Below are 18439 nucleotides of genomic sequence, written 5' to 3'. Positions count from 1 at the left end.
GCGTGAGAGTGTGTGTGTGTGTGTGTGTGTGTGTGTGTGTGTGTGAGTAATACTCAGTGGTATGTGCTCACAGAACTTGGCGTTAAACCTGACACATCTAATCCACACAGGACAGGACAGACCCCTTCCCTCTTCCAATCCTCCTTTCTTTCCCTCCTTACCTCAGCCTGTTCCTTTCTTTTTCTTTCTTTCTTTCCCTCATCTCCAAATATCACCACCCACATCTCTCCTGCTCTCTTCTGATCCCTCGTTCCGTCTTTCATGTGGTCTGTGGTTTTGTTTCATGCATTCTGAATGTTCAACATAGTGAAGACAGACCTGATTATCAGATTCATTCACTCTACTAAACAACACACACACACACACACACACACACACACACACACAAACACAGATTCTTTTAACCCTAAAACACAGCCTACTAATGCATTCTAAACTACACATTCAAGTATGTACTTCTGTGATGTCAGCATAAGCTGGTCTGGCTGGTCTGGTTGGCTAGTTTTAAAATAGTTTTGGCCATTTATTAGCCTGAGAAACAAGTTGTCTGACTAGCTAAACATCAGTTTGGTCAGGCTATAAACCAGGTAATACTTGTAAACCAGCTTAAGCTAATTTAATCAGTTCTTTTAGCAGGGAGTTTGTAGTATTTGAGAGATACGGCCACATCTTGAGATCACAAACCCCTTTGCTATGAACTGTTCACATTAGCTTTGTTAGCAAGTTCACATCTAACTAAATTCATCACTTTCAAATGTACTTTTACTTAAGTTTAAACACTAAAAGTTAAAACATTAAAAGTTGGGGGTCAGTAAGTTTTTTTTTTTTAATTGACGCTTTTATTCAGCAAATATGCATTATGATGCATTGATCAAAAGTGACAGTAAAAACAATATATTATTTCAAAAGACTGCAATTTCAAGTAAATGCTGTCCTTTTGAGCTTTATATTCATCAAATAATCCTGAAAAAATAAATGCATCAAGGTTTACACAAAAATATGAAGCAGCACAAATGTTTTCAAAATTAATAATAATCAGAAATTTATTGGCAGCAAATCAGCATATTAGAATGATTTCTGAAGGATCATGTGACACTGAAGACTGGAGTAATGATGCTGAAAATTCAGCTTTGATTCACAGAAATAAATTACATTTTACAATATATTTAAATATGAAACATTTATTTTAAATTGTAATAATATTTAACAAAATTAATGTTTATACTGTTTCTTAATCAAATAAATGCAGCCTTGTTGAGCATAAGAGCAAAGCATTTAAAAAGGTTACCAACCTCAAACTTTTGAGCTTGGAGGCCTTGTATTTTTCATGTAATCAGAACTGACTATTTACATCCTTAACACCTGTTCCTGGTCTTACTGCGTACGATTCGTTAGTGCAAAGAAAAAAAAATGGTTTCAAAAAGCATGCATGGATGCAAACTTCAAAAATATGGACATCATACACCATCTGAGCACCTTTGACATGCTATTTTTAACATACTATGATGTGGGAATCTTAATTGTGCATGCTTAATATAGTATAGATAGTTTGCAAAATTTGGAATGGAGCCACTGAGCTGCGTGACACGAAAAACCAGAAGCCTTCTAGTATGTACTATTATTTTATCATTTGTCGTTTTTTTGCCCACAAACATACGTAATTGCTTGAACATTTAAACAAGGAAATATGGGCATCTGTGAAGAATATGAAGCGATCTGACAGACTTGCACAGATGTAGGAGGGGAAATTGAAGCATGGCTTAAAAATAAAGGAAGGAAAGCATCTGATAAGAATTAAAGACGGAGCCTCTAAGCGCCAGCACAACAGCTTCTCTTAAAATCAGAGGATTTGGTTAAATCAGTTTGGCATGTTTTCCGATGTTATCTGGCCGGGCCGTCCCAAACTAATTCAGAGAGAGAAGAACAAAACACTCCAAATCAAATGTTAGGAGCTCGTCCTCACTGCTCAGCCTCGTGCGTATAAAATAAAACTAAATATTTGATTCAATATGCTGATGACAACTTGTACTGGACCATCACAAACAGACCTTTCTCACAGATATTCACAGGGTGTATCTGAGGCAAACGGAAGAGTTTTGGAGGAACGCAAACCTTGCCAGGTCCAGATCACGTCTGAACATTACATTTTTTAAAGTATTAAAGGGACCAGAAGTGAAAATGTAGTCATTATTTATTCTCATGTCATTCCAAAATTCTAAACGACCTTCTTTCTCCAGCAGAACAAGATATTTCAAAGCAAAGTCACCCAGATTTGGAACAACATGAGAGTAGATTTTCTTCTAATCCAACTCTATAGTCCAGATAGTTTGAGGAAATCCTGTAATTAGCATTTTTCAAGGAGGCTTGGATGTTTGTGAATTCTATACATACTTCAAGTAGATGGAACATTTCCAATAAGTCATGGGAATCATGGGACATAAGAAACGGAAAGGCAAGAGCAGAGACTCAATCCTGTGCATCCAGTGAAGGACTTTATGAGCTAAACACAAAAACTGCTGATGCATCAAAGAAAAGAGGACATCAAGCCATATAGATGAAGCTTCACTGCCATAAATCCCTGCACACCTCTCTTAAAAATAAAGCTTCTTTATTGGCATCTATGGTTCCATGAAGAACCTTTTACATCCATGGAATCTTTCCATTCCTTTATAGTAGAAAAAAATATAGTGTTTTTAAGAACTATTCACTGAAAGGTTCTTTGGGGAACCAAAAATGGTTCTCCTATTACATCGCAGTGAAAACCCGCTTTATTTTTAAGAGTGAAGCGTTAATGGAACATTCAGGATTTGAAATCTGATCTTTTGTCTTCCAGTTTCAGTATGAAGAGCTTTGAAATGTTTCTACAGCCACTGATGTGCGTGTATGAGGTTCTGAGGGGTGTGGACGTCTGAGGATTTACTCAAATGTCACAAACAATGCAAACTGCCAATCCAACCGCTGCAGATTTTCCACTACCAAACCGCACAAAGGCCTACCAATGAGCCGTGAACTAGTCTCGAAAGGCTGGTCTAGCAGAGATAAACCATAATCATGGAATATTAGCACCTGAGCTGGGCTACAAATCAATTTTGCAGCCAAAAATGAACAATATCCTTCTGATCTGAAGGGAGAAAGTTCCACATACATCTCCTATTTCAGCAATTATCAGCAATTTAATAGTCCAGCCTCAAATATTTGGCTCAGATCTATGGATGCATGATTTGGGGATTTAGGGATGTAGATTAAAAAAAAAAAAACTCACACCAGGTCTTCTGTGTTTGTTTGTAGGGCTGCACAATTTGGCAAAAAATTTTGTAATTATACATCAATATTAACTTTTTTGTTGTTTTAATATTTTATGTAATAATAATTATCATTATTATATGGAATAATAAAACAAGAAATAATATTATTACTATTTCACTGTAAAAAAGATACATTTTATTTTAATTAAGAATTTTTTTTTTACAGTACGGTAAAATTACAATACCAGTATTATTGCTGTCTTAATTTCTTAATTTTTGAAATGGTAAAGCTTTTATTTTGGTGGAAAACTGTATGGTTTGTAAGTACTTCTTATTTTAAATTTGGGACGATAGTTTTATGTCCATCTGAGACACTGAAAACACTGGATCACAAGCTGCTCGCTTCACTCTGAAACAAGCAGCACATTTACTGATTTAATTAAATCTCACTAAGCCATATCACAATTTTATTTCTATTAATTATGCAGCCCTACTTCAATCTAAGTATATGAGGAGTTTTTGCATTAAACTGCACACTAATTCTCCCCCTCTGCCCCATTGGCCAGTCCGGATAACCAGACACATGCACAAATATTTGCAATCGTCTGGAAAGACGTGTAAATGGGGATGAGCAGTCCTTCTCTGGTGTTGACAGCAGAGAATAGCGTGAGACTTTCCCGAAGCTGAACTTGCACAGACCTGATTCTACAGCAAGCCTTGACACGCAGCGTCGCAGCACATTTACAGATGCAAACAGCACTGCAAGAACGCACAGACAAACACCCGATCTCATGAAGGTGCGTATAAATAGTACGCCAAATAAAAACGAAAACTCGAGGTATTGATACGCAAAAATGGACTTTGGCGTGTATATGATACGCGATGGGTAGGTTTAGGGTTGTGGGGTAGATGCGTATCATACACTCTAAAAAATGCTGGGTTGTTTCAACCCAACTTTGGGTCAAATATGGACTAACCCAACTTTTGGGTTAAAAATGTAATGTAAAAATTTTACCCAACGGTTGGGTTAGTCCATATTTGACCCAAAGTTGGGTTGAAACAACCCAGCATTTTTAGAGTGTATGTAAACAAAAACTGCATATCATATGCACGCCAACAAATTTCGTATAATATGCACGCGAAAACTGCGTATTATATGCACGCCAAACACATGCGTATCATATGCACGCCAAAGTCAATTTTTTCGTACCAATACCACGAGTTTTCATTTTTATTTGGCATACTATTTATACGCATTTTCATGAGACCGGGTTCGACCAACACAAGCATGGGATTCATTGCTTCGGCCCACTTTGTTTGAGTTTGTCTTCCCACTGAAAGGCACAGGTGGGCTTTACCTGTAGGCCACACCCACACTGCCAGGAAATATCATTCACACGGTCAATATCTGCTCTCCATATGGACATTTGCCTTGTTTACATTTATTTTAAGGTAAAAGTTCAGCCAAAAATTTAAATTTTGTTGCCATTCATTCAAATAAAAGAAATACATAAATAAATAAAAAATAAAAATAAAAGGCCAAACTGCAGCAGTATGGTTCTGGAAAAAAAAAAAAAAAAAATCACATACATTTTCTCTGCATGGGAATTACATTTTAACAATAACTTACCATTAAAGACATACCTTCTGTGAGCTACAAGGTTGTTAATCGATGGTATATGCTTTTGTTGAAGCCGTCAGTCTGCATTATTTCAACAGGGTTTTTTTTCCTGCAATAGAGAATTATGAGGTGGCCGCCTCAGTTTAATTTTGTGCCGCTGTCGATATGTCACTCATATTATGCGTTCATAACCCATCCGGTCTCTTCCGAAGACAAGGTTCCATTAAACTTCTTCCTTCTGTTCCGTCCACAACAAACCCAGAGAAACGTTTCTACATGAAGCTAATATACGCGCGATTACTACACGTGATTTTCATGAAATGTGGGGTATTTTCATAACGATAAAGAATGTTTACTTGAGGAATATTAATCAGGTGTAACAATTAGCTTAGTATAAGAGGGCCCCTTTTAGCTGTCATGTTGTATTTTAATTTAATGTTCAACAGGTGTTTTTGTCAAATTTATCAGCTTTTTATAAACTTTATAATTGTCATTTTCTTCTTTTTTCCTGCAATAGAGAATTATGAGGTGGCCGCCTCAGTTTAATTTTGTGCCGCTGTCGATATGTCACTCATATTATGCGTTCATAACCCATCCGGTCTCTTCCGAAGACAAGGTTCCATTAAACTTCTTCATTCTGTTCCGTCCACAACAAACCCAGAGAAACGTTTCTACATGAAGCTAATATACGCGCGATTACTATAGTATATGGTTTGTATGTGATTTTCATGAAATGTGGGGTATTTTCATAATGATAAAGAATGTTTACTTGAGGAATATTAATCAGGTGCAACAATTAGCTTAGTATAAAAGGGCCCCTTTTAGCTGTCATGTTGTATTTTAATTTAATTTAGTTTGTTTTTGTAAAATGTATTAGCTTTTTATAAACGTTATAATTGTCATTTTCTTCAATCATCTAAATATAAAAGGCCCCCTTTTAGCTGTCATTTTTTTAATTTAATGTTCAACAGGTGTTTTTGTCAAATTTATCAGCTTTTTATAAACTTTATAATTGTCATTTTCTTCAATCATCTAATTATTAGAACACCTAAAAAAACAAAAAGCCAGTTGAAGGGTGGGTACAATGTGTGCATATGATCAGGACGGTACCAATTCCGCTTCATTTCGAGCCAGGAAAAACGCTGTTCAACTTTTTTTTTTTAAATATTCATTTGGAATTATTAAAAAACAAAATTCTGCACCAATCAGAGTGCCACAATGAGCAAAATCACATTAAAATAAATCATTAGTTCCAGAAATCTTAGTCTCTCACTACGCTCTCAACTACTTAAATATTTTCATATATGCGCACATTTTGCAATAAACATAAAATATCTTGTTTCTATATATAATACAGCATCTTTAATGGGATAGTTCACCCAAAAATGAACAGTTAATGGTAGCCATTGACTTCCATATTTTTTTTTCATACTATGGAAGTCAATGGCTACCGTCAGCGGCTTGTTACAACATTCTTCAAAATATCTTCTTTTGTGTTCTACAGAAGAAAAAACTCGTACAGGTTTGGAACAACATGAGGGTGAATACATGATGAGAGAATTTTCTTATTAAAAAACAAAATTCTGCACCAATCAGAGTGCCACAATGAGCAAAATCACATTAAAATAAATCATTAGTTCCAGAAATCTTAGTCTCTCACTACGCTCTCAACTACTTAAATATTTTCATATATATGCACATTTTGCAATAAATATAAAATATCTTGTTTCTATATATAATACAGCATCTTTAATGGGATAGTTCACCCAAAAATGAACAGTTAATGGTAGCCATTGACTTTCATATTTTTTTTTCCATACTATGGAAGTAAATGGCTACCGTCAGCGGCTTGTTACAACATTCTTCAAAATATCTTCTTTTGTGTTCTACAGAAGAATAAACTCGTACAGGTTTGGAACAACATGAGGGTGAATACATGATGAGAGAATTTTCATTTTTGGATGAACTATCCCTTTAATTCAATAGTTTTATATATTTCTCTAGCATTTTTAATATATGTAATTTGCGTGCTGCATTGTAGTTCTTTCCTTCATTAAAGCCATAGTCTTGTACCTTTGTCTGATTTTCAAGTTTTCTGCTTCAAGTCAAAGTTTGCAACGTTGTGATTCACCTTGTAGCTGGTTAGTTTAGTGCTTATAACTCTTTAACAATGACTTTTTTTAAAACCCCCGTTGAAAAGGATGGCAAAAATACTTCCAGAACCAAGGTCGCTGAAAAGTGGACAGACACTGTTGCACTCTGTATAAAAGCAGTTCACGCAATTCGAGTCCTTTGAAGCATTTTGTTCGCTTTGTGTGAGGAACAGACTGAAAATCTAACCATTTGCCATAGTTAAACCTATCAAAAGGATTCTTGCGAACACTTGCAATATTGTACATAAGTCACACGGCTATATTTACAGTGCTATTATTGTTCTTTTTTGTCATATTTGAACGCAAATGATGACAGAATCGCCATTTTCACGTGAACTATTGCTTTAACTGAACAGATCCCAACACACCAACCCTGGCACTGATATCATGACTTTGAGACTCATCTGTCCTCATCTGTCAGAGTTTGCTGCATCAGCAGTGGTTAATGAACACTTCCCGGATGTAAATCTGACTCACACTAAAGTGAACCAAGTGAGACTGATTTACAAATGTTCTTCACTCTGTGCTGAGTCATCTGGACAGACCACACAGATGAACTGGAGCATATACTGTTTGAGCTGCAGTATGTAGAAGGCATTGTTCACCTCAGCTGTAATCGTGCATTGAAGGAGACACTCCTAAAGGTCGCCATTGTTACTGTGATGATTTATGCTTCAGAGGATACAGCTGAGTGCATCAGATAATGCTTGCATGGTTCAATTCACCGGTGTAATATTACAGGTGTTATTATGTGCTGCCTCATAATGGTTAGTGGGGAAATATAAAGCAGAATCTTCACAACAAACAGTTCAAGTCAAAGATATACCAGCATAGAGAACATTTGAAAGGTAGAAGTGTGAAAAAGTAAGGAGAACGTCATCCAGAGTTATGATTGCTACATCTGAACTAATCATTATGGAAATAAAGAGTGCCAGTTCTTTTGTAAGACTGTCCAATAAAGCACTGCATGTGTGAACAAGCTCTGAACTTATGAAAAGCTCCATGGTGTAATGATTTATAAATGATTTTATCAGAAGATAAAATTATTGATTGATGAGACAGTGTAATACAAAGAATCTAGTTTTGATGTAAACTGAATGATTGTGCTGTATTTCTTGGTTACTAAACAAGCAAGCAAACTAGTGACATTGATCATGTCACTCCTGTTACTCAAACAGATTTTCTTGCTTCCACTGAAGCTCAAGATGCTCTTTGGAACAACTGAAATCATGATCATCATGCCATAAATAATTCGTAATGAAAATGTTAGTATTAAGTTAGAAAAGAATGTAAAATACATGCATTTTCAATAGTGACCCCAGACTTTTGGACTCCACTGTGTACCATGGTACTGAATGATTATCATACTCACATACCATTAGCACAATAATGCAAGGGGGGGAAAAAGCACGCACACGGTATTATTCTGGATGTAACCATCATATACATTAGTGAGGGAGACACAATATTCAGAATAATTTTCAATGTCAGATTTCTCCACCCAATCTTGGTTCACATCCTTGGTATGTTTCTGTAATTTCTTCTTTTGTTGCTCTGGGACGACATACAGAGTTGTCACTTATCAGTTAACACTCCGTTACACTAGACATAAATTTAACACTTCAGGCATTATATTGCTCAATATTTACCTCATACGGTATATACACCAGTCACTAAGGGTAACTTAGAGAGAGAGTTATATAGACAGACAGACACACAGACACACACACACACACACAGGTGGATTTCACAATCATCTGCTCAGATCATGTAAGACAGAAATGCAGATGTAACAAAAGATCAGACTTACCCACGAGCACACACACGACATCCATCAGCACCATAAACAACTTGTTCTTCTTGAGCTCTGACATGACTGTTATCTGCTCGGCTCTTCTGGGGTTGATTGAAACTCAAGTGACTCGTGTGATAGTCGATGCGCGTGTTCTTCCGGGTGTCCTGTCACCTGCGTTAAGGTGCGCTGATGATGTATCGCGTCCGCACTCGCGCTGCTGAATTTCACGGACGCGGGTGAACTAGACGCGTGAGGAGCGTGAAGACTGAACCACTAACAGTTTGAACTGACTTTACTCGCCCAGGTACACGCCCACCGCTGACGTCATCTGTGTTCTAGCTCGCGCTCGCGCTCGCACTCTCTCTTTCATTTACACACACACACACACACACAATGTAGTTGAAGATATAACACAAGATTAACCCGTTCAGACTAGACTAGAATTATGCTACAAGCAAACACGAATGTGACAATATTTATGTTATTTCTAGCGTCAATGTATCCACAAATGATAATCACTTTTTAATTGTTACATCTGATGTCCATTATAATTTATATATTTTATATACTTTATAAGTTATTTCAAGAAAACTTTTTATAAATCAATATATTTTATAAAATGTAACAATAGTAATTGCAGTTTATTTAATACACTGACCTTTGTGACGGGGCAAGTTGTCACAATCAAAACTGCCATTGAACAGTTTATTATAGGCGAAATGTAAAGAGTAAAACAGTTATACATTAATTTAACAGAAAAATGATAAGTAACAATATTTTTGGCTATTTATAATGAATAAATGGTATAAAATATTTCAACTGCAACTTAAATCTGAAAAGCATCATTGTCCTGATAACAATCCAGCCTTTTACTTTCATTATGTAGTAAACCGTACACAATGTGTATGTATGTCAGTTGTGGTTTTATTGTGATCACTAGTTAAAACAACAGCTATAACAATAATGGGATGATATTTTAGTTTGTAGGACAAAATAAATTATTATGCCCTTTTATGAACCTTCTTCCCAAGGATGTTTTGTCAGGTTGTGCTATTGTTCTGTTGACATTAGGGACGTTAAATACAGAAATACCCAAAGTTAACAAATTTGTATACAAAAGAGAGATTTTTACATTCATTTCTCCATGCACAAAAGATCTCCACTGTCAAAGTGTCACAGCAGTCAAAGTGCAAAGAAAAATTACCTATGATCAATCACCCCACCCAAGAAATATCAGTAAATATAACCAAAGTCCAACACATGCTGGCATTTCAAAGCGCTCAATACAGGTATAACTATATATATATACATATTTTCTCAAATTAAGCAAGATATACAGTGTTTACTTTCAAATATCAACCTTTGTGACTTGAGATAACAATAACACAAGGTGATTTTCTGTTCACTTTATTAGACAAACAACAATAACATGTGCTTTATCAGAATATATACATACAGAGCCTTGAGTTTCTCAACATCACTACAGGAATGACAAATATTGTGCTAAGCATTAATCCATTCCTTTTTTGAGCCATATTCACAGGCTAACACATTCCCGATGGAATGGTGGAATGCAAGAAGCATGTTAACGGTCCGCAGGGCTCTGGCAGGTCAGTGGGAATATCCATCTATTGTCAACAATAGCACATTTCATCCACAATAAATATTGCTGCACCAGCTCTGGCACACGGCCGATCTGCACTCCTGCCGCCAAAGATCAACTCTCTGGAGCCGGATGTGTGTGTGACACTGCCCTGGCCCGTCTCTGTCCAAACAAAGAGGGACTTTATCGGGAATTCCAGTCGCAGGAAAGATGGACCAGCGGTGGTGAACTCTGGCCCAAAGCCATAGCGTTCCCAACAAAATGTTCCCGATGACGAGTGTCCCTCTCACTGTCCTTTCCTTTTCCACAGAATCTGGTTTATCTTCAGATACAGTTCACAAAAATAAACCTTTGACATTATTTTGGAACGGCATTGCTCAAATCTTTTCATTAGGAAATGAAACAATGTATATATAGTTCAGATCAGATGGGTTATGTTGTTTTTCACAGCTTTCCAGGTTACCAGTCTGTCTGATTCACAGACTAAAATAGCTTACATTCATTTGTAGACTGACAACACAAATGTGGTCATTTCACCAGACAAAATAAAAAAAAAAGACTGGATCTAACATTTCTAGAAAGGTTCCAGTTTTGTCTGGAATCTGTAGTTCTGTCTGATATCCAAAACCAGTTAGAATGGATTCTGTCTGATATTCAAAACCAGTTAAAATTTCATTTTGCCTGATATCCAAACCCAGTTAGAATTTAGTTTTTTCTGATATCCAAAAAGGCCAACAGAGGAAACTGGGACAGAGCAGAAAGCAGGAGATGACAGGTATAACGCAAGCAGCAGTGCTACATCAGAAATACACAATAAAAAAATAAATTAAAAAAACATTGAAAAACACAAAATCCAGTTCTTTAGTTAAACAGGTCTGTATAATTCCAAGCTGTGTCCATGATGTAACCAGGGGAATGTGTCTCGTCTGGGGCTTTGTCATTTATTGTGTCAACAGAAATGGGAGGGTTTAAGATGACTAATTATGCATTAAAAATGTAATATTAAACCAAATATCACAATATGAAAGTAACAACGTGGATACTTTTTTATTTTTCAAGCAGCATTTGCTAATAAAAAATTAGACAAGCTATATCATGCCACCAGTAAAATGGCACTGTTTTATCTCAGGAATAGCAAATATAGCCCAAGTTTCCATGCAACGAAAGCAAATTTTCCTACCCGGCACATTTTTTCCATGCATTTGGCAACTGGGTATCAGTGGTTAATGCACATTTAACTCGAGACCAGAGTGGTTTTGTGAGAGAGGTGTCACATGTGGAGATGACTAGCGGTCCTCATGCGGTGTCCTTGACCTAGACGAGATCTGACAGGAAGTGTTCAGATAAAAAGGCTGCTTGGAAAAAGTTCACAATTCATTTTCAAGTGTTGGGCAGAACAGCAATTGGATGCAATCTCTTGAACCTGCCCATGAAACCATTGTAAATCTAGTGCAACTATTATAATTAACTGCGACTGTCTACACTGGACACAGTTTACAGAGTAGGCAAGTTTCTGATTTTAATTGCACCCAGCTTAATGTACCAGCCTTATGCCATTCCAACTATCCCTGCACAAGATATCTGTCAATCAGAAAGCACACAGAGATGGTGGTTGATACGAGGGCTCATGTTTTGGTGGGCTGGAGAGAGTGGGACTGTGAAACCCCAGTGACGCAAAACTCGTTATTTACGAGCCGGTAGGAAATCCGGACTCTCATCCAGGTCAAGAGTCCTGTACGCGTCTACGGTCGTAATGACCGGCGCGTAGCTCTGGGACACGTGGATGTAGCCGCATAAATCTGCTTGACTACTTTTGTAGGTGAAGAGGGAATCAAACAAGAGATCATCAGATGAGGGCTGGGGATCTTCTTTATATCCAGCAGGAATGACTTGGTCTGGTTTGGTGTAGCTCTGGTTGAGGAAATGTGTGGGGAAAGCTTGAGCTGGTGTGAGTTTAGGGTCCAGGTATGTTATAGCAGAAGTGCTGTTGTAGGTCTTGGCTTCAGGCTCATTGCTGTCACGTGGAGTGTGGTAGGTGGACACCTGGACAGGGACGTAGTCTTTTTCACCACAATCCTGATAGATTGTAGTCTGACCCACAGAGATGAAGGAGCTCAAGGTGGACGAGGATGGTAGCTTATGCTGTTGAACATTGAAGAGAAAACTGAATGAAACTGATCTTGCTGTGGTTTATATATATACTGTATATATATATATATATATATATATATATACACATACACACAGGGGTGCACATAAGTGGTCCGCATGTGCGACCAAAATAAAATGCAGAAACACCATTTTAGATCGACTAACTGTAATACGGTATAAGATTCCCATTCGAACTGAAAGCATAAATCTAGGCTATGCGCTGCCAGTTTCAGAACAAAACGCAAAACTGTAACATTTCATGCACTGATGTGCCTCACTTTGCAGCGCTAAAACCGGCAGCTCATATACTTACTTGCCAGAAACCCGCCAAAATAAAAGCTTGCTGATTTTAAAATGGTTTGAAAATGTTGAAAATAGGGATGTAACGATTACCGGTTTGACGATAAATCATGATAAAATTCCGGACGGTTAGTATTACCGTTTCATATTTAAATTATCATTAAAACCGTATTAGATTACCGCGATTTGAACAACTCGCGATAAATAAATACTGTCCAGCATAAAGCACAGTTTTAAGTAACAGTCTCACGTGCGCACAGCATGCAGAGTAGTTTCGTTTCGAGTGAAAACAGGGCGGAAAAGCTGGGAGGTTTTAAAAGAGTACTAAGGGAATTTTACAAATGAATATATGAATGAATTAATTATATGAATGTACCTCTGAAGGTTCTGACAGTCTTCAGAAACAGTTCGATGGCATTTTGTTTTCATCTTCGCTCCATGTAATGCCTAATAAAGTAGTGTTTTTAATGCAGTGCTGCTTTGTTCACAGAGTTTACGGGAAACAGCTTTTCCATCAGCACCACCTGCTGTCAGTGAGTGGATTTACAGAGACTTATATTTAAACTTTTTCAAAGCTTTATTTGAACATTTACATTAGATATTTGAACATTGGTAATATTATTGTTTTAATGATTATGCAAACAAAAAGTCATTTTATTTGTTGTTTGTTGATTTTTAAATATAAAACTTGGTGAAGTGATTTATGTGTTGGTACTTTTTGAACATCTCCAGCACATTTGAACAAAACCGTGATAATACTGATAACAGTGATAATTTTGGTCACTATAATCGTGATAAGAAATTTTCATACCGTTACATCCCTAGTTGAAAATTCATATAAAAGAAAAAGAAAAAAGGAAAAAATAAAAAATTTAAATGTTAATATTAGCATTGTATTTTTTAAGTGTTCTATAAAATAATTGTATTTTTTATTACTCACTTTTTATTTTTAAATATAATAGTATTCACACTCTTTATTATTTTGTTTGTATATATATAGATATATATAGATACACACATACATATACATAACTATCCACACACAGTAATCTAAATAAAATGTAATATAATGACAATTCATAAAACACATTCATCTGAAATATAATGAATTATTATTATTATTATTGAATAAAAACTGTGATTGCGAATGAAAAAGAAAACGCCAGGCTTGCTGTGCTTATTTGCAGAGCTGCACAATCTGGCAAATTTTTTTTATTATATATCATACTTATAGTTAAACATAACTAAAACCATAGAACCAAAAAAAAAAAAAGTTAATTGAAATGATAAACTGAAATTAGTGTGTGTGTGTGTATAAAATAAATATTATAATATAAAAAAATAATATTAATAAATAAATAAAATTGTATAAATGGAAAAAAATAAATAAAAAATATTATCTTCACAAGTGATATTTTAACCAGGATTTTACTTTTTTTATACATCACATTCCCTATATTTCATGTCATGCATGCTCTTTTCTGACACGGTTGTCTCCTTGGTAACCAAGTGCATTCACTTTAAATAAAACTTTATTATGAGCAAAATTGTTTGTAGTGGTGTTAATTATGCCAACTGAGCATATATTTTTAAAATTGATAGAATTCATTCAAATGAATGCAATAATATGGAATAAAAGGAATCTAAATAGTATAAAACTATCTTTCCAGACATAACTCCCTCAGCAGGCAGCAAGAGAAACAATTCAGTCACCAAAAACAGCATTATTGATGCAATGAGGTGTATTTACCTCCTCCTAACAGCATGTGGGTTTTAATGAATTTCACTGACTCGGCTGAATAAATATATAACTATATTTGATCTTACCTGACACAGTTTAGTGTTGGACCAGACGGACAGGCTGCTTTTTGAAGGGTCTGGTATAGTCGGGCACAGACACCGTTTAATCCTAAAACACAACAATAAACAGTGACTATAAAGACTGCATGTTATAGTGCATGATATCATATTAAACATATACTGAAAATAAAAATAAAAAAATTTTAAAGTAAAAGAAAATAGTGCATTAGTGTAAAAAATATGCTATCAGTAATCAACATCCACTAAAAACGAACCACATTTTAATAACTGAATAACTTTAATAACTAAATCATAATTTTACATGTTCTCTTACCTCACCCTCATGCATACTGGGATGATTAGAATCAGAAAGCACAGCAGAAGTGCACACAGCAGTATGGGAATCCCTTGCACACCCTCAAGCCCTGTGGGCACACACAACAGGTTTAAAGATAACACTGTGTTTATATGGGCAAGAATGTTGAAAAAGAATGAATCCAAATGGCGTGTCATTCTTACCCACAACCACCATCTGACAGGGCCCAGCGGCGCCCCCTACTGCAGTATGAGCCATTATGCAGATGTTATAGGTTCCTTCTGTCAGTTTACTGAGAGTTATCTGTTCAACATGAGCGTCTACCTTCACACCTTCACAAAATGAGGCGTCAAACTCAAACATGATAGTTCTTTCATCATTTACTTGCCCTAATTTAATTCCCACCCCTTTGATAAAATTGCTTTCCAGCATTTCAACATTGCTTTTTGCATCTTACTTTTGTCTTTGCCATTTATGCTGTACAGTACAGTATAGCTCTGGATGAAGCCATGAAGTTTCTCTGAAGGAACAGGGTCCCATTTCAGAACAACACCGCTGCTGCACGTCTTCAGCACTGTCATATCTGGGCCGACAGAGGGCGCTGAAACACAGGAGCACGGCGATCACTGCAGCCACATGAGAAAGCATTCAAGGGATAGTTCACCCAAAAATGAAAATGCAAGTTGTTCCAAACATGTATGAATTTCTTTCTTCTGTTGAACACAAAAGAGCATGTTTTGAAGAATGTGGGTAACCAAAGATTTGACGGTCGGTAGCCATTGACGTCCATAGTATTTTTGTCCATACTATAGAAGTAAATGGCTACTGTCAACTTTTTGGTTACCCCAAGAAATTCATCCAGGTTTGGAACAACTTAAGGGTGAGTAAATGATGACAGAATCTTCATTTTTGGGTGAACTATCCCTTTAAATGTTCCTACCTACTGTTTTTTTAATGTGCCTTTATATTCAGACAAACTTTAATTATGAAAACTTGTTCATGTTGTTATACTGTATATATATATATATATATTTAAATACAGGTGTTGCCATGAGCTGGATCGGTGTGTACATTGAAACTTTATGCAAATCCGTGAGCAGCTGCACATTTTTTGTTTGTTTGCTTGTTATTCATTATTATATTGACAGCCTTTCTTTAGTTAACAACTTCTTCTTGTTTCTTTATATCTTAACTGGTAAGAAAATTATTAGAAAATAAAATAAAATAATACAGAAAAAAATAATTATGCTTAGGGGGGACTGGGGCATGTTGTCACATTTTATGGGGTAAGTTGTCACAATGGGAACCTGCAGTCTATTGACAGTGATTTGAGATTAATACCTTATATGATGTAAGTTATACTATATAAAAGCATATCTAAAAATATATAATACACTTTTATAGACACACACACATCTTCCACAACATACAGTATTTTAATGGCTTTTCAGTAAAATTATGACTTATGACATGCAGATCCGCCAGTATGTACTGTTGCTATAGTACATTTAGATTGAAATATTTTTTCACTTTAAATACAATTAATATCCAATCTTAAAATACAAATAGCATTTAAAAAATGAGGAAATCTAAATCAAAAATATTTTTGATTATGTTTTGTTATGTAGATACATTTTAAAATCTAAATAAGCAATATATTGTTGGTAATTATTTGTCTATTTTTAAGTCTATTTAAAAATATAGACCTTCTAGCAGAACCAGTATTTATGTACTGTAGCTATAGTATACACAGATGTACTGTAGCATGTGTGACAACTAGCCCCAGTTTCCCCAACAGATAATGTTTCTATATTATGATATTTTTTGTTAAATTTTTATGAGCATGGCTTATGGCAAAAGAGCTGATGAATACTACTGCAATACAACCACATCTTCAGTTCCAATAAATGCATATTTTTCAGTGTAATATCTGACCTCCTTCCCGTGTGAAAGCAATGACTGACATGTCACTTCCTGCCTGTCGCCCATACAGACTCATGACCGACAGATTATATGGGATTTCTGGCAGAAGACCTGAAACACACACATACAAACATGGACTAACACTTTTCTGTTGTAGTTCTATGATTAAACTATAATTATTAGTAAAAGACTACAATATAATATCTTAAAAACCAGGCACGACTAAGGACAATATGACTATACAAAAGTAAATAAATAAATAAACAATACAAAAAATATATAATAATCATAATATTATTTTATTATTATTGAAAATTAAAAAAAAAAATTAGACAAAAATAAATATATTAATGGTGTCATTAATTGTAAACTTTTGTGCGATGTGCATCCACACCAACGGGCCACTGTCATACCGACCGGCGAAAACAAAAAATGCCTTTTCTATAGGAAAGAAAGTGATTTTTCAGACCTGTGAGAATAAAACTTCTTGCAGTTTCATTCATATGTTCCCAGTGCAGACTAGTTGGTTCACTGTAAGGCACAGAAGTCCATTGCACCACAAAGCCGCTCTCTGATTGGTTCAGTGCAGCTGTCCATTCCATCTTTATTTGAGTGTCATCCAATGGGGTGACGCTGATAATCTGAGGGGGTGGGAGTTCTTCTAGGACAGGAAACAGGAGAGTTTGGGATAAATGACCGCATGGTTTCCGATAATGATGTTGTTTTTATGAACCTTTGTGTAGAATATCCCATAGAGCAGCACTATTTCATTAAACAACCACAAGGAAGTTGCTTTGTATTTTTAGCAGGATTTTAGTCTTCCATTCTGCTTGAAAACATAACAAAAATAACAATAATTATATTATATTATCTAGCACAGGGGTTCCCAAACTTTTAATAATGACATTGCTCTGAGACCCTCACTGTTATTACAACTCATTCGCGCCCACGCTTCAAAACACGCAACGCATGTTTTAAATCGCGGACTTCATTCCACGACCCACCTAGACAAGTATAATCTATTTCACGACCCACCAAAATATTTGAGATCAAAAAAACAACTGACATTACTTTAAGCCTAATCTTAATAAAAAGTTTAATATGACAGAAATTAAGTATTTAAAAAAAAATAACCATTTTATTTTAGAGTACAACTGTAAAATTTCACTACTAATATTTAAGTTTTAATTTCTTTGTTTACAGATGTTAAAATATGAAACGTCCATAAAAACGTGAAACAGGCTCACTCCAGTGAGCTGTAATCTGTTAAACTCATCGCGGGGTTCAGCGCAGAAAATGCATTCATGGTCTTTCAGTGTGTAGGGGAGAGCATAGCACAACCCAACACTTTTTTAGCAAAGTATAAGAAGCAAAGCAGAACTATCTAAAACAGTTTTGAGATTAAAATAATTGTGAAAAAGTTAAAAAATAATAAACAGATGTGCCTCATTTTAAATAAACACTAAAAACCGAGATGACAAATTTACTTCAGTCAGAAATGTACTTTTGCAATGGTTAAATAAATGTTCAGC

The 18439-nt window shown here is 35.6% G+C and overlaps 2 protein-coding genes across 3 annotated transcripts in view; both read right to left on the bottom strand.

Annotated features, from left to right (window-relative positions):
* LOC107729984 (phospholipid phosphatase 2-like) overlaps positions 1 to 9131 on the bottom strand; it is a 26188-nt gene extending 17057 nt beyond the window's left edge. For both annotated transcript variants that reach the window (XM_016540721.1, XM_016540722.1), the window contains exon 1: positions 8830 to 9131. In XM_016540721.1, coding sequence (XP_016396207.1) covers positions 8830 to 8893 — 64 coding nt within the window. In that variant the 5' untranslated portion in view covers positions 8894 to 9131. The remainder of the gene's footprint in view (positions 1 to 8829) is intronic.
* A 1074-nt stretch (positions 9132 to 10205) lies between these two features.
* LOC107729987 (interleukin-6 receptor subunit beta-like) overlaps positions 10206 to 18439 on the bottom strand; it is a 22980-nt gene continuing 14746 nt past the window's right edge. The window contains exons 9-15 of the mRNA XM_016540729.1: positions 17377 to 17568; positions 16920 to 17018; positions 15442 to 15585; positions 15188 to 15316; positions 15003 to 15093; positions 14696 to 14777; positions 10206 to 12559 (exon numbers count right to left, since the gene is read on the bottom strand). Coding sequence (XP_016396215.1) covers positions 12101 to 12559; positions 14696 to 14777; positions 15003 to 15093; positions 15188 to 15316; positions 15442 to 15585; positions 16920 to 17018; positions 17377 to 17568 — 1196 coding nt within the window. The 3' untranslated portion in view covers positions 10206 to 12100. The remainder of the gene's footprint in view (positions 12560 to 14695; positions 14778 to 15002; positions 15094 to 15187; positions 15317 to 15441; positions 15586 to 16919; positions 17019 to 17376; positions 17569 to 18439) is intronic.

This window comes from Sinocyclocheilus rhinocerous, unplaced genomic scaffold (assembly GCF_001515625.1).
Source record: "Sinocyclocheilus rhinocerous isolate Xijiao unplaced genomic scaffold, SAMN03320098_v1.1 scaffold638, whole genome shotgun sequence".
Lineage (NCBI taxonomy): Eukaryota > Metazoa > Chordata > Actinopteri > Cypriniformes > Cyprinidae > Sinocyclocheilus > Sinocyclocheilus rhinocerous.
This window is presented reverse-complemented; position numbering and strand designations above follow the sequence as displayed.